Source organism: Toxorhynchites rutilus, chromosome 3, assembly GCF_029784135.1.
Source record: "Toxorhynchites rutilus septentrionalis strain SRP chromosome 3, ASM2978413v1, whole genome shotgun sequence".
Taxonomy (NCBI): Eukaryota; Metazoa; Arthropoda; class Insecta; order Diptera; family Culicidae; genus Toxorhynchites; species Toxorhynchites rutilus.
In genome coordinates, this window is record NC_073746.1 from 234,157,860 (window position 1) to 234,175,189 (window position 17,330).

Sequence of the window (17,330 nt, forward strand, 5' to 3'; positions counted from 1 at the left end):
GTATCATATCCACAAAAACCAGTAATGCGATACGATTATCCGCCACACTCACGGTTGTGGCTTCCACTCTGTACTTTTGATCCTATATACTATCTGACTACTAGGCTGTTGATTCACACATCAAACATGCTTACACGTTCAAGCGAAGCGATGTAAACCATACGACAGGGCTGAAGCGAAAACAAAACTATCGGGGCGACAAGTGTCGCGCACCATTTACCTTACATGTTGATTGTACTGATTGTGTCGCCTTCGGATCGGTATCAGATGGAAGGCACCGTATATTAGTGGATTAATCAGACTGTTGGACATCCCGAAGAAGAAGATACCCGTTTGTAGGTCTTCACCGAGCTGTTGAACGGAGGAGGAGAAACGTTAGGCACGTATGAAGCTGAGGATGAAATATTGAGTCTCCTCTACAATTTATGAGGTTTTCCCCAAGAACACGGAATTTAATACTTACACTATCGGTCGGATCGTGGAACATAAACAACACCATCATGATGTAGTACGGTGTCCAGCAGACAATGAATACTACCACGATGACGACTGATATCCGGAGGGATTTCATCTTGGCTTTGTGTATCAGCCGCTGCCGGTTGTTGTCCGAGCGACGGTAGAAAGACCGGTCCACGGTTGATGTTTCCATTCTAAACATTTTCTCACTACCTGGAAGAAAAATGAAAAATTCGATATCAGATTCCGAGTCGAGAAAGGTGTGGTTGGAATATCCACAAGATTCTGGAAACCCTTCCTTCAAGGCGCACTGATAAATTGGAGGGTGTCAGCTCCGAAAAATTGCTTCCAACAATAAGATGCTCATGGTTGGTGTAACGGATTTTAAATTTTAGATAGAGTTAGTTGGTGCATCTGGATGTGTTTGAGTTCATGATTAGAGAAAACAGTTGCATAACAAATTGGGTGGTCGATTTAGGATTATAGTGATTTGTAAGTATATATTATTCAGTATTAACTAAAAGTGGAAGGAAAAATCCAACATCCTAGCAGAGCTCCATCATTTCAACTGAAGAGTTTCCGGAGCTCGATTCGAGACAAGTCCACAAAATATTGAAAATATATATGTTTTGTATGATAATTCTAAACCAAAATTGTAACAACAAAACTAAACAAGTTACGTTAGTTCAATAAAACAGAAGACACTGAATCGCTTTGAGAGTTTTGCTTCGCTCCATAGCCAGCCAGCCAACCAGGTTCGGGGAAGTAATATACAAGTCAAAAGTTCATTTCATAGCAACGCGACAAAAAAGATACATTGAGGCTGTCGTGTTTCATCCATTAAATGGAGATGTAAACAATTTTAATTATACTGGATGTCACAACCTGAACCTGTGCCTAAGATGGCGTTATGCTTCTCAGTGAATCGAGAATAAACGGATGAGTGATAAGAAGAATTTATAGCCTTTTTTTGCTCCGTTAGTGGCGGCACAAAGTTGTGAGTGGGAATAGTTGACTTGTGGAAAATAGGCTGATATCATTTGTACAAAATATAAAATCCATTCGAATAATTCGACGGAACTTGGTGGAGAAGAGATAAACGACAATAATTCGTGCTGCTGTTGCACATTTTGGATAATACCGCTTTGCAGCTTCGCGTTCGCATTGTTGCAGTTATTATTCACATTGATAGATCTTTAGCTCATCTATAGAAGCGAATTGTTGTTCAAGGGCGCATTTTCCGAAAAAGGGAAGTTTTTGATCCGAATTGATAAATTTAAAATGTCAACAATTTCAGTTAACGATTTCATGTGTGCGCAAACATTGTTCAGGCTGGATAGCCCTCGTTATTCAACATGTTGAGCCCAGCGTAAGTCCCTACAGTTACAAAATAATAAAATAAAAATATATACGATTTGTTTTCGAATGTTTTAGAAAATGTGTCAACTTTCTAGTCGAATTGCTGATTATTTTCTATTTATACAATAGGTATTTTTGGAAACTGGGACCGACACTGATATTGTACAAACGCTCTTGATGCGGGCTGAATGGAAAGCGCAGCAAGAAAAAATCCGGACTTCACGTGTTAATATATTACACGTAATTGATTCTTCACGACAATATGACATGATGCCTGTGTGGGGTTTCTAGATTATATCGATAACACCCGTGATGCTTTATTAAAACAACCCACCTTGTAGGCACATACTTGGTGCGTTACTATCTCCGGGATCGTAGCGACATAGTGTCACAGAGCGCGGTGGGTGATTCCTCGGTTTTAAGAGCCACATAATGCCGTTGAAGCCAAAGCCAAAGTTTTGTCTTTAACTCAGTTCGATATGAAAATTTGTTGTTTCATGGTTTTACTTACTATTTTATATACAGAATTCAATCTTTTCTTTAAAGTTACCCGCTTTCTGCTATAATTGATCTGACATCCGCGCTAACATTTAAAAATGCTGGAGCCTTTAAGATGAAGGTGGAAGCTAGTCACAAATGGCTGCCACAATGGCGCTCATTTCCTTCATCTCCCTCCCTTACCCCTCGTCCGAAAATCAATAATTGTGTGAAGAAAATGATCGTTTGCACACACTTCGCACCAACCAAAATTTGATCGATTACTCACCAAATATTAAATTTTCATCTGCCGTCGCAATGTATAGTGGAAAACGTCGTAAAACTCGAGCTAGTGCTCTGAAAGTTAACTTTTCATTTTTCAATTTTCCGCAATGGTTTTGTTTGTATTGGTGAAAACATCTTTATTTTTTCGACACTTATGCCAGACAACATCCTTATTTAAAACAGATATAAAAACCACTCAATAAAATGTTATTCCTGAATCAGAGCGTTTCATGTCATGAAAATCAATAAAATAAAATTGTGTTGATATCAATACAATTATAATTTTTACGTTCAATGCGTCTATAATGTAAGTTTTAGCAATTTGAACATTGGTTAAGAAAATTGTATTGCAGAGCTCGGAATACTGCCACGGCTGCCTATGTTTTCAAAAATAGCAAACGGAAAAGTATTACATTCAATCAAAATGCCTCGGCCAACGAAAAGAAGGGTTAAGGCTCTCCAACGTGAATATGTGAAAACAATACGATCAACGAAGGAAAATATTGAGGAATTATCAATATCGAGTTTCTGTGCGGAAGAACTTGTTGATAACAAAAGAGCCCCAATTCGCTTGTGTTATAAATTTGCTCATGTTACGCTCAGAATTTTACTTCATATGCAAATACACCTTCTATATATATATATATATATATATATATATATATATTATATATTATATATATATATATATATATATATATATATATATATATATATATATATATATATATATATATATATATATATATATATATATATATATATAACGAAAGGTTATATCATGTTTCTTGGTGTATTTCATTAACGCAACAGGCATGTTTGATCTCTTAAAAGTTAAACGTCAACTGAAAAAAGTAATATAAGTTTGTCGTAAAGTAGAAAAAAATGATATATAGTAAATCAATATTTATTGCTGTCTCCTTGTTAGAAAATACGTGCATGTGATTTTCAAAACGGCTTAGTTTATAACAGCTTGGTCTCGTTCATAAATTGGAAAACAGCGATACGCCAGCTAACTTCAATGGAGCTGATTAATCGGCCTGTTTGGAATCGTGTTATTTTATCGTTGTCATTCATTCGAGGAGTATTCACATCGGTAATCTAAGTTTGAAACACAGCCATATTGCTTCCTTTATTCATGGATGTTTTTATTACTCTTCACCGATTTGTAGAACTCAATATTATATATGCATATGAGTGATCAGATTTTACAATTCGATCGAAATCGACTTTTACACTCTTAAATTCGTTCGCCTTGTCGCGAAACAATGGTCAAAATAAGTCATCCGTATTTGTGGTTCAATTTACTCTCTATCTGATCGGCATAATTCCGGAAATAATTCTAAATTGTTGAAATTTGAATGAAAATTATTATTCGATTTCGTTTGGATGCTAAATTTGTTTTGAATGTGCTTGAATGCTGAATTTTGCGTGTTTATTCCACCCGAAAAACCATTACTATTTTTGCTTCATAGAAATGGAACATGGAGACCAATGTTTTTTTTTCCCAAAATAAATATTTTATTAAGGCACATGTAGCGTTAGCCTGACGAGGCCGGGAGTCCAATATTTTGACAATTTTTGTCTTACAACTATGTTAGTAATATGTAACCGATTACTCGCGGTTGGCTCGAGGTTAGTATTACAAAGATCTCATAATTGGGATGTGGCAGTCTCCAGTACTATGTATGTGTGGCCGACACGGGATACTTCCTATTGGAGTGTAACTGACCATTGATCAGCGACGCCCCCCTAGTCTGTACCTCATATCAATCGTGGTGCGTCTCTCTTGACTCGAGGAAGAGACCAATGTTGTTTACGTCGAATTGCGTGGCAAGGTTGTCACATTTGCTCAACTCGATTGGACTTGAGCTTGAACAGAATACAAAATTGCGCTTTTCCATTCAACAGAATACAACCAACAATATGTGGGACGAATACGATCGAACTTCATTTTGTGTTTGAACACACGCGCACTGTCATGATAATGCATTGCGCTTTGGCCTGGCTATAACTAAAGCTGTGTCGGCGTTGCTCATGATAGTGTCTCGCAAGTGAATGTATTATTCATCGCACTGCTTTTGTTGATTGTGTAGTAAGAATTGCAGTCGTTCACTCTCTACCTTCGCGTATATGTCGACCATAAATTGTTGGCACAGCTTATGATATCTTGAATTGGCGTTTCTTGACCATGTCAAATCACCATATGATAAACATAAAAATCCTTCGAGCACGCTCTCTGTTTGTTTCGTCGCATGTTCATAAATATTAAATCGAAATGAGAAATGATGTTCATAATGAATTAAGTATCTGTGACGGGGTCTCGTTGGTCTAATGTTTATGCAAGAGATTTTTCGTTAAAGAAACGCTTCTGACTTGCACTGTAGTCACGCGTATTCTTGAGCTTGCCACTCCAGAATACATTCAAGGCGTATTGTTCGTCATAGAAATCTCAACTATTTACTAATAAAAATGACGCAAGTAGTACTACGTTGAGAAGGCAAACCTTGGGAACGTTAGTGCCATTGAAGAAGAATATAGCGAGGGTCGTATGAACGGTGTGTGTCAACGATGAATTTCAGATTATTGTTTTCTCTTCGCATTAAATTTCTCGTGTCACCGTGCTATCATGATTCCAGCAGCGCTTGTGCTTTGGATCTACACACGTGCTCTCCAGCTGATGCTTTATCAGGGTTGATGGCAATAGCGTGATTGTCATTTTGTAATCCGAGCAAATGTGATTTGAAGAATTTCGATAACTCATTGTGCTCATTCAAAAAGGCTTGCAGCTCGTCGGAGATGCTCCCTGCTTTAGATGAATTGATGTTACTTGTGTATTTCTAGATGGATGTTCAATGAAGCGAGCGTTACTCCATCAGTCATTGAACAACTTAAATATATTCGTTCTGTTGAAAAAACGAACAACGGTTAAATTATTAGAATATTTTTGACCCAAAAATAATAAAATCGCAATTAAAAATAGGGAATTGGGGTCAAAATTTAAGGTTATAAATATGTATGGTATGAAGTCAAATTTTTGAAAAAAAATATCCAGATATTTTTTTCGGCATAGAGCCACCCTATTCGGTATTAAATGTATGGTTATCGGTATCCTACCGGTATCATATATAGTTTACAACCTATTCTCATACCTACCAAGTATTTTGAGTATAATTTCATCAAAATCGGTCGAGCCGTTTCGGATTAGTTCGGTAACAAACACCGTGACACGAGATTTTTATATATAGATATATTTAGATTTGCGATTGTCCATACATTTAACTTCAGTATTGAATTGTTATTTATTTTCTCACATGTATTCTAAGACTCGTGTCAGTGAAGCGCCACACAGTCTGATAAATGAATTGATCTTTTTACGTACGAAGATCAAAACAAACGAAACAAATTGCTCTTCTCTTACAAACACTATTACCCCATTTTCACACATGGTTTTACCTATACCACTACAAAGGCTTGCTTCCACCTTCACCTTAACCACAAGTTATATCTCTCCAAAGTCTTTCTTCAGAGAAGAGAACTCAGATGTAGTATTCAATGAAATTTGTCTTGAAAGTTAGTATCTTTGATTGATTCTTTATTTCATGCTTACAAACGTTGCTATATCGATATTATCTGAAAATAGTTATAATGACATAACTGACGTACATGATATCTCAAGTTCTACTGAACCGATTCATTCCAAATGAACCAATAAAAAATATATTCTAATATTTGTATATCAATATTTTTCAAAAAACCAAATTGTCATAAAAACATGCAAAAAGCAATTTCCTTCCTCAAACGGCTACCATTTAGTCAAACTTTTTTTTTAATTGTCCGAGGTTTATATGACAGCGGCATCTTCACTGAATCAGACTCTGTTAAATTTTTCTTTCTTTTGTTTAAATAACCAGAGGGGCTGGAATTGTGTACGCCATGGTTCAACTTTTTTTGAACCTCCTCACTTCACCACACTGAAACTGTTCTTATTTTGAATATTTGTCCGCTGAATTGTTACAATATAAATAAATAAATAATAAAATAATAATAAGTAAAAATATCCTTTGTTTTAGTTGTTCTAGGCTCGAGAAATCGTCCGAAATTCGTGCCTCTACATTGGAAGAACTCTTAAGACCAGTCATCGAGCCATTTCCGTAAGAATTAAAGCTCGGCATGTGCGTGTCACATCGATGCAAATATGTGGTAGTCGGAAGAGGCCAAGTCTGGCGAGTAGGCCGTATCAACTGGTTTTGTGGTATGTGATGGAACATTATCAGGCAACAAAATCACTTGGTGTTGCCTTTTTTGGTACTCTGATCGTTTTTCACACAAAGCATTCAGTATTAACGGTTTCGCCAAGTTTGAGTAGCTCATGGTAGACCAAACCCTTCGGATCCCTCCAAATACCAACCGGTTTGGCCTTGCAACCAACGTTGATGGTTCCCCTGGACTCACCCAAGATTTTAGTCGCTTCTTCTTCTTCTTCAATGGCACTAACGTTCCTAGAGGAACTTCGCCGTCTCAACGAAGTATTACTTGCGTCATTTTTATTAGTACTTAGTTGAGATTTCTATGCCAAATAACACGCCTTGAATGCATTCTGAGTGGCAAGCTCTAGAATACGCGTGACCACAGTGCAAGACGGAGGCAATTTCTTTGACGAAAAATTCCCCCGACCAGAACGGGAATCGAACCCGAACACCCGGCATGCTAACCACTCGGCCACGGGAGCACTTTTAGTCGCTTAGGATTCTCGAAAAATATTCTTCTTTCTGCGCCAGTCACAATTCGATGGTGAAATGAATTACACCTGTACCTGGCGAGCAACACATTTTCCGATCTTCTGGACCTTTCTCATGGCCTTCAAGCGTATGGAGATTGCTTCGTGAGTCACATTCAACTGATCGGGGAACCGTTATTGGGCTTTTGTGTCATCTTCGTCCGAAAGTGTTTGCAGATCACTGTTAAAATCACGATTATATTTTTATTGAGCCACTCAAAGCACTGCGGGTTTTCAAGAATATGTTCACGCTAAGTTTCGACGAGCATTCGATACGATTTCTCAGAGACTCTGATTACAGAAAATCAAACTTACGATGCAGAGAAAAACATGTTTTGTTTCGTGTTGAAATTCTTTGATAGATATCGAAACAAGGCAATGTGGCCAATAATGCATTATGATGAGAATTACTTACGTAATGCAATTCCTATCTCTAATACACAGTAAGTAACGCAACTTCGACCTCTCTCTACCCCCTTCTCGCGTTACGTAATTTGTGCTCGACGCCTTAGCAAGGCGTAAGGCAATTTTAGATTGTTAAAATTTGAATGAAAATTATTGATTATGTTTATAACTTGCGAAAAAAAAAAGTTATTTTAGTGTTATGTGTGGGGATAGAAGGATAAAAAATTGGGATTATATATATTTTTTGATGACAAATTAAAATCGAAACAATTTTTTTAAAATAAATATTTGGGTAATAATTAATCAACTATATCCCTTAGCGGTATTAAACATACATTACGACCTATTCTCATACCAAACAAATATACACATAAATCTAATAAAAGTTGTGTTTGAGGAGTTCGACCGCAAACACCGTGACACGAGACTTTTATATACAGTTCGGTCTCGATTATATACAGACTCGATTATATGTGAGTCGATTATATACAATTTGGACTCGATTATATACAGCTTGAAAAAAAAATTTAAAAATCATGATTGTTGAAGATTTTGATTGAATTTTCACCAGGAATTGTTAAATATTGCATCGAAACTAAGAGAGATAGAAGTTGGGTTTCAAAGAACAAATTTTAAAGCGGTTAGAGAACCTTAATTTGATTGATAGAACAACCATGTTAGAAATGAATTTTTAGGAGAAAATTACTAATAACTCATTTAAAATTACTAGCTTTGAAGTTTTTCACTTCCAATGTTATTTAAATCAACTAATTTAAATGTTTCACAGCTATATCCTGTACTAAATTTTCTCATCTTTCTAATGGAAAGCAACATAATCGTCTTCTGTAGCTTACTTTTCAATGTAGCGTCAGTTTGAGGCAACAGAGTTCAAAACAAAGTTCTATAACTCTGTCATTGTTGAAATTCGAACATATGCGTAAAGGGATTTTTTTCATCGAATATGATCCTTTATCACCTCCCGAATGAATTCGGTTTTTTTTATATAAGGGAGGTATGTTATGACTTTAAGGGGATGAATAAAAAATTAAATTCTTCTCCTATTTTCAGAAAACGAAAAATATATGCATAAAAAACGATTAAAAAAAAAGTTTTTGACTCGATTATATACAGGATTCGATTATATACAGTGAAAATTAATCCGACACTGTATATAATCTAGTTTTTAATCCGACACAGTATATAATCGAGTCTGCCCTGTATTAAGAAAAGAAAATATATATAGAAGAATTATGTTATTTGAATAACAATATATATGATATATATATATGAAAAATTACAGATACTAAGGCATTAAGTAAGACTCCATTATTGAAAGTGTTACTTGTTTTCTCTGGCAAACAAAATTTGAAAAATAAAAAGAACACCTTTTTGGGAATACATATAGCTTTTTTATTTGTTTCGCTGAAATGATGATGACTGAAATTGATATTTTTTTTATTATTTATATCGAGTGCTTTTTTTAATATATTCATTAATTAAAGTGATCACTTGCTTTTTTGGCGGTGTAACTATTGACTATTGATGCAATTTGGGAGTTATGTTTGAAGACTTTCATGACTTTTAAGTCACCCTGCACTTCAGTAGAGCTGTTGCATGTCAAAATTTAAATAAAAACAGAAATCGCTCTGGATAGCCTTTCAGCCGTAGTTTTGTGCGTTATGTAATTTCTCGTGAAATCATGAGTTTCATCGACTGTTCACATATTCTAGGAGAGATGTACCGATATTTTGTTTTATTTCAGCGTTTAATCCGCATAGAAATCACTTTTTTTTATCCAAAATATATATTTTTATTAAGGCTCATATGGCGTCAGCCTAACGGGGCCGGGAGTTCAATATTTCGACAATGTTTGCTTACAACTATGTTAGTAATATGTAACCGATTACTCGCGGTTGGCTCGTAGTTAGTATTACAAGTGTTCTCATAATTGGTATGTTGCAGTCTTCGATGCTCTGTACGTGTGCCCGACACGGGATACCTGCTATTGGGATGCAGCTGACCATTAATCAGCAACGCCCCCCTAGTCTGTACCCCATATCTAGCGTGGTGCGCCTTTCTCGACTCGAGGAATCCAGGATAGAATGGTCACTAGCCGGCGCAATCATCAGCTCGTGTAGAGTTGTCATAAGCGGTACAACCTTTGGCTCTTGTTGAATGATCAGTGGACTGCACAACCTTTGGCCCGTGTATCTGTAAAGAGTGTGTGTATGTATTGCCGCGACTAAGTAAAAGTTTATCATTTGGATAGGAGGGATATGAAACGGGGACACAACGAAGGAAACATCATTAAACGTTGACATCGGCGTTTCTGAGGAACAGGTATAGATGAAGCAGAAGATCAGGATCACGGCTACCTAAGATATCCCGGACGGGGATATCCGATTGTCTGCCTTGTGCTCTCAGTGCTCTAGAGAGCTGAGAGCGAGCAGCATGGAACCGGATACACGACCAGACAACATGCTCGATGTCGTGGTAGCCATCGCCACAATCACAAAGATTGTTTGCTGCGAGCCCAATGCGATAGAGATGCGCGTTTAGGTTGTAGTGATTGGACATAAGCCGAGATATCACGCGAATGAAATCACGACCTACATTCAATCCCTTGAACCATGCACTCGTCGAGACCTTAGGGATAATCGTGTGTAACCACGACCGAACTCATCTTCACTCCACATGCGCTGCCAACTTACGAGCGTATTCTGACGAGGAATGTGGAAAAATTCATTATAAGCAATTTGCCTTTCAAAAAGTGTGCCTTCTGAAGCGCCCACCTTAGCTAGCGAGTCCGCTTTCTCATTCCCCGGTATCGAGCAATGAGAGGGAACCCATGCTAAAGTAATCTTGAATAATTTTTCGACCAAAACACTCAATAGTTGTCTTATTCTTGTTAGGAAATAAGATGAGCATTTATCAACTTTCATTGAGCGGATTGCCTCTATTGAGCTGAGACTGTCTGAAAAAATAAAATAGTGGTCGATGGGCAATGTTTCAATGATCCCTAATGCGTAATATATCGCACCCAGTTCAGCGACATACACGGAACAAGGATCTTTGAGTTTGAAAGAGGCACTGGAATTTTCATTGAAGATGCCGAAGCCAGTGGACCCGTTTATGAATGAACCGTCAGTAAAGAACATTTTATTAGATTTAACTTTCCCATATTCTGCCGAAAATATCGGCGGAATAGAATCGGAGCGTAGGTGATCTGGGATTCCATGGATTTTTTGTCGCATGGACAGATCAAAAATGACAGAGGAATTGCAGAAGTATGGGAAGCAAACTTGGTTGGAGATGCCTGGTGAAGGGTGCACGTCGTGGGTAAGGTACTCATGGTATAAAGACATAAAACTTGACTGAGGAGTCAGTTGGAGTAGATTTTCGAAGTTATCAATCACCAATGGATTCATGATCTTGCAACGGATGAGAAATCTGTAGGATAATTCTGTGAACCGAAGAGTAAGCGGGGGTACTCCTGCCAAAACTTCGAGACTCGTCGTATGTGTCGAATGCAAACACCCCATGGCTATACGCAAGCAACGATATTGTATTCTCTCCAGCTTGAGAATATGAATCCTGGCAGCTGATCGGAAGCAAAAACTGCCATATTCTAACACTGATAATATCGTTGTTTTGTACAACTGAATGAGGTCTCCTGGATGGGCACCCCACCATGTTCCGATAATTGTTTGGAGAAAATTGATTCTTTGCTGGCATTTCTGTTTCAAATACGCAATGTGTCTCCCCCAGGTACACTTAGAATCAAAATATACACCCATAGTTTTGCCGGATAGGTGAAGCTGGAATTGGGCGGGTTCGTGCTTCCTAGAAAAAACGACCATTTCAGTTTTCTCCGTAGAGAATTCGATACCCAGCTTGAGGGCCCACGTGAACAGATTGTTCATGGTATCTTGCAACGACTTTTGCAGAGCGACGGGATTAGTACCCGTGATGGAAATAACTCCATCGTCTGCAAGTTGTCTCAGCGTGCAGTCTCTAGTTAGACAATCATCCATATCATTGACATAAAAACTGTACAAGAGGGGGCTTAGGCAGGAGCCTTGTGGTAGGCTCATAAAACTGTAACGAGAAGATTTCGAGCTGCCATGAGAGAAAGTCATGAGCTTTTCTGACAGTAAATTGTACAGGAAATTATTGAGAATTGGTGAAAGTCCACGATTATGAAGCTTCTCTGAGAGAATTTCCATGGAAACTGAATCAAATGCCCCTTTGATATCGAGAAAAACGGAAGCCATTTGTTCTTTGCGAGCAAATGCGATTTGGATTTCAGAAGATAGCAGCGCGAGACAATCATTTGTCCCTTTACCTCGGCGGAAGCCAAACTGCGTATTTGACAGCAAATTGTTCGTTTCGACCCACTTGTCCAAACGAAGTAGAATCATTTTCTCTAACAATTTGCGAATACAGGATAACATTGCAATCGGCCTATACGAGTTGTGATCGCAAGCCGGCTTGTTGGGTTTCCGTATGGCTATCACTCTCACTTGTCTCCAGTCATGCGGGACAATATTCAGCTCCAGAAACTTGTTGAACAAGTTCAGCAAACGCTGTTTTGCCAAGTCGGGAAGATTCTTCAACAAGTTGAATTTAATCTTGTTTCCTGTCGTGATTATCACCGTCGATTATTGTGTTTTACGTCCTTTAATCTTGTTTTCGAGTCATCACTGTCTATCAGTACTTCATCGTTGATTCTGTTCGTTTGTATATTGATTATTTTTACCGTTGTGATAAAATTTTATGTCGCGAGTTTGTGCATTCGTTGGTGTCTAAAAACAACAAAGTCGTACTATTCTCCACGTCGATTTTTTCTTTTGAAGCGACATCTGCTGGAATAAAACAGAAACCATAAAAAGCTCGTTCGATTGCACGCTCCCCTTGCATCCAACTGATTTGCACGCGTACTATTTAGCCTACCTAAAGGCGCGTCATCATGGTTAAAAACTGCGCTAAGTGCTCTAATACAATCACGGGCATCGATTTCGTTATCTGCCGCAGCTACTGTGGTGCAGTTTTTCACATGAATGCCTGTTCTGGTGTAACTCGTGCGCTGCAGTCATACTTCGCATCCAACAAAAACAACCTTTTTTGGATGTGTGACCAATGCGCTGAGCTTTTCGAAAATTCGCATTTTCGTGCTATCACGCGCCAGGCAGACGAACAATCTCCTCTATGCACGCTCACGACTGCGATTACTGAGTTGCGCTGCGAAATAAAACATCTGCACTCTAAGCCCGTTGCTGAGTTCTCACCCGCTACAAGCATAGGCTGGCCAGCACTTGAACAGCGCAGAGCTATGAAACGTCCCCGCGAGACCGATTACACTACGCGAGCTCCCGAGAATTGCCAAATAAGAAGCAAAAAGCCGATGGAAAATGTTGTTTCAGTGCCTATTTGTAACAATGATGCTGATCGGAAATTCTGGTTATATTTATCCAAAATTCGTCCCGACGTCTCTGTGGAAGCGGTATCGGCTATGGTCAAAGCCAATCTCGGGATTGAAGATAATATTTCCGTGGCGAAGCTCATCCCGAAGGGTAGAGAGTTAGAATCTCTTACTTTCCTATCCTTTAAAATTGGCCTCGACCATTCGACCAGAGAAAAAGCACTGGATCCATCAACATGGCCCGAAGGTTTGCTGTTTCGGGAGTTCGAAGATTACGGCTCCCAAAAATTTCCATTTCCACCGAAGCACAAGAAGCCAACAACACTGTTGCTGCCACCAGAAACTACACAACCTCCAGCCCGGGACGCAACAATATAAGCCATTTGGAAGGCCCTTATCCCTCCATCACAGTCGTGTCCTTCCCGTCAACGGTCAACAGTCGTCCCGGACCTGTGTTTTGGCATGGAAAAGGGGTCTTCCAGCCCTTTAATGCAGGCGAGTACAATTCCTTACACTTCAATTTCGTACCTGATACTCGTTACGATTCCAGTCACATCTGGTTACCAAGTATGACAACGTCGCATAATTACCATCCATCCGGTCGCCCATGGCTACTTCCAACGGAATGCACACAAAACAGCATGATGGAAGCTCCCAAGTCGCCCGACACAGTCGAGTGCCGGTGTCGTCTCTCCGCCGACTGTTTCTGCCATCCAAGACATTCCGTTCCTGTGTCTGGAGCTGGCGAAGGAGTCTTCCAACTTGCTACCTCAGGCAAGTACGTCTGTAATTTCGCTTCTTCGCTTCCTGAAATTGGTCCCATTAACAGTGACACGAACCCTGAAGCATCCGTTGATTCTGCTGCTTGTCGGTCACCAATCATCGAAACAGAACATCTTTCATCACCGTCTCCGCTGATTGTTTCTGGGGAATTAACGGTTTATTACCAGAATGTTCGGGGAATGCGGACAAAAATTGACGACGTTTTCTTGGCCATTTCATCCTGCCATTATGATGTAATTGTGCTGACGGAAACTTGGCTCGACGATAAAATTTTTTCATCACAAGTTTTTGGAGATTCGTACACAGTTCTTAGAACAGATCGCAGCAAAGTCAACAGTCGTAAATCAACTGGCGGTGGAGTGTTGATTGCTATTTCAAGTAACCTCAACGGATACATCGACCCCACATCTGTAAATGTTACACTCGAACAGGTTTGGGTCAAGGTGAAGCTGCAATATTGCTCAATGAGTATCGGTGCTATTTATCTACCACCTGACCGCAAAAATGATTTAGCAAGCGTTAGTGCTCATATTGAGTCAATTGCAGCGGTCTATTCCCGCCTTGGGTATAATGATCTTGCCATTTTGCTTGGTGACTACAATCAGTCGGGACTTGTCTGGAACACTCCAAGAAACGATCGTCCTTCCGTTGATGCCTTGCAATCTAGCATTTCTGTCGTTTGTGCTTCGTTACTAGACGGTTTCAGTTTGCACGGTTTATCTCAAATCAATCATATTACCAATCAGAATGCACGAATTTTGGATCTTGCCCTGGTGAATAAAGCTACGCTCTCACGATGCCTTCTCGAAGAAGCAGCCGAACCGCTCTACGTTCTTGACTCCAACCATCCTGCTTTGGAGTTGACAGTTAGTCTATCACAGTCCATCGTACTTGAAAACATTCCGGATGAACCTGGACTTGACTTTCATCGAACCAATACTGAAGGCTTACTAGAAGCCCTTCGCCAAACTGATTGTCATTTCTTCAGAATCCGCTGACGATATAAACGTTGCAGTTGATTGCTTTACAAGCTTGCTTAAAAGTCATTTGGTTGATTTCATCCCACTGCGCAGACCGTCTCCTAAGCCACCCTGGGGAAATGCACACCTAAGACATCTAAAATGTCTAAGATCGAAGGCGCTTCGAGTTTATTGCCGATCCCGGTGCTTATATACCAAGCAACATTTCGCGCGGGCTAGTGACAGTTTCCGAATATATAACCGCTATTTATACAAACGCTACAGCATACGGACTCAAGAAGATTTACGTAGACACCCTGCACATTTTTGGAAATTCGTGAAGTCAAAACGGAAGGATAACAATGGGTTGCCCGCGGAAATGTTTCTGGGCAACGAGGTTGTTCATTCAACTGCAGAAAAATGTAGATTGTTTGCAACTCACTTCAAAAGCGCATTCAACGACACGATTTCGTCAAGAATCTTGGACGCTTGTAGAGATACACCAAGAGACGTGTGCCATCTGGGAAACCTCGACATCACACCGAATCAAGTGAAATTCGCCATAAACAAATTGAGATGTTCAATATCCAGTCCTGACGGAATACCTACCTACATCCTTAAAAAATGTTGTGACGAGTTGGTTTCTCCACTCACGTCCATCTTTAATCTGTCATTAAGGCAACGCTGTTTTCCCACAAGCTGGAAGACGTCTATCATGTTTCCTGTGTTTAAAAAAGGGAATCGGCAGAATGTTGAGAACTACAGAGGAATATCTTCGCTTTGCGCCTGTTCCAAGGTTTTCGAAATTCTTATGAACGACCTACTTTTCGACTCTTGCAAGAATTACATTGCCATGGATCAGCACGGGTTTTATCCGAAAAGGTCAACTACCACGAACCTAGTTCAGTTCGCCTCTTTTTGTATAAAAAACATTGATGCTGGTGCCCAAGTCGACACCGTCTACACAGACTTGAAATCTGCCTTCGATAGAGTTGATCATGGAATACTGTTGGAACGATTAGGGAGAATCGGTATCTCCGCGGATATTATCAGCTGGTTCAAATCATACCTCGTAAATCGTAGGCTCACTGTTAGCATTGGGTTGGTAACTTCGGAACATTTCTCGAATTTATCTGGCGTGCCACAAGGGAGCAATCTGGGTCCCTTGCTATTTTCAATATTTATTAATGAGCTATCTGTCATACTACCACCCGGCTATCGACTGTTTTACGCTGACGACGTCAAAATCTACATGGTCATGAGGAGTATTGAGGACTGTTACGCTTTACAACGGCTGCTGAATCGTTTCACTGAATGGTGTACACGGAATATGCTTACGCTAAGCATTCATAAATGCAACGTTATCACGTTCCACCGCAAGCTCAATCCGACAGAGTACGATTACGCAATTGACGGACAGTTTCTCGATCGTGTATATCAAGTTCATGATCTCGGGATCATCCTAGACTCAGCATTCACCTTCCGATCACACTACAACGACATTATTTCTAGAGCTAACCGCCAGCTGGGATTCATGTTTAAAATATCCCAAGAGTTTAACGACCCACTTTGCCTCCGGTCTCTATACTGCACTCTGGTGCGATCGATTCTGGAATTTAACTCTGTAGTTTGGTGCCCATACCAGTCAACATGGACCGCAAGAGTCGAAGCAATACAGAGGAAATTCGTTAGATATGCCCTCCGACGTCTTCCGTGGCGAGATGCATTGAACCTTCCCCGATACGAAGAACGATGCAGATTGCTGGGACTGCAGACACTGGAACAGAGAAGGAGTATTGACCAAGCTGTGTTTGTTGCAAAAATTTTCAACGGAGAAGCTGACGCACCGGAATTATTAGGACAGCTTAACATCTACGCTCCTGAACGACTGCTTCGCCAACGAAACTTTCTGCTTCTTGAGCCCCGAAATACTTTGTACGGCCTCCATGACCCTGTGCGATTCATGTCGGCAAGTTTCAATGAAGTTTTCGCTCACTTTGATTTTGGCTCTACTGCGTCCGCATTCAAACACAGACTCACAGAACTGAATAGGATGAACCACTGACAACGACATTAACTATGGACAAGGGCCCAGTTCCCAATCAGTTTTTTGTTATTTTTTTTATGATTTGACCACAGTTGACGCCTATTATTATTTACTTTTTTATATTTGTTGTGTTCAAAATGTGCTACTTTTTTATACTTATATATGTTTTGCATGTGAATGAAAAGATATGGGGTTTTGGCCTTCTCTATTTGGTTTTTCCCCATCTTAATTCATTAAGACAACAAAAAGTCAGATGAATAAATAATAAATAATAATAATAATGAGTACTTAGCCTACAAAAAAAAAAACAAAATGTTGGAAAAGTGTCGATTCATTTCTCAACATAGTCTCCTTTTA

At 39.4% G+C, this 17,330-nt stretch overlaps 1 protein-coding gene across 2 annotated transcripts in view; it reads right to left on the reverse strand.

Annotated features, from left to right (window-relative positions):
- LOC129776777 (gonadotropin-releasing hormone receptor) overlaps positions 1-17,330 on the reverse strand; it is a 154,229-nt gene that overhangs the window by 9,770 nt on the left and 127,129 nt on the right. For both annotated transcript variants that reach the window (XM_055782616.1, XM_055782617.1), the window contains exons 4-5: positions 464-669; positions 221-351 (exon numbers count right to left, since the gene is read on the reverse strand). In XM_055782616.1, the coding sequence (XP_055638591.1) occupies positions 221-351; positions 464-669 (337 nt within the window). The remainder of the gene's footprint in view (positions 1-220; positions 352-463; positions 670-17,330) is intronic.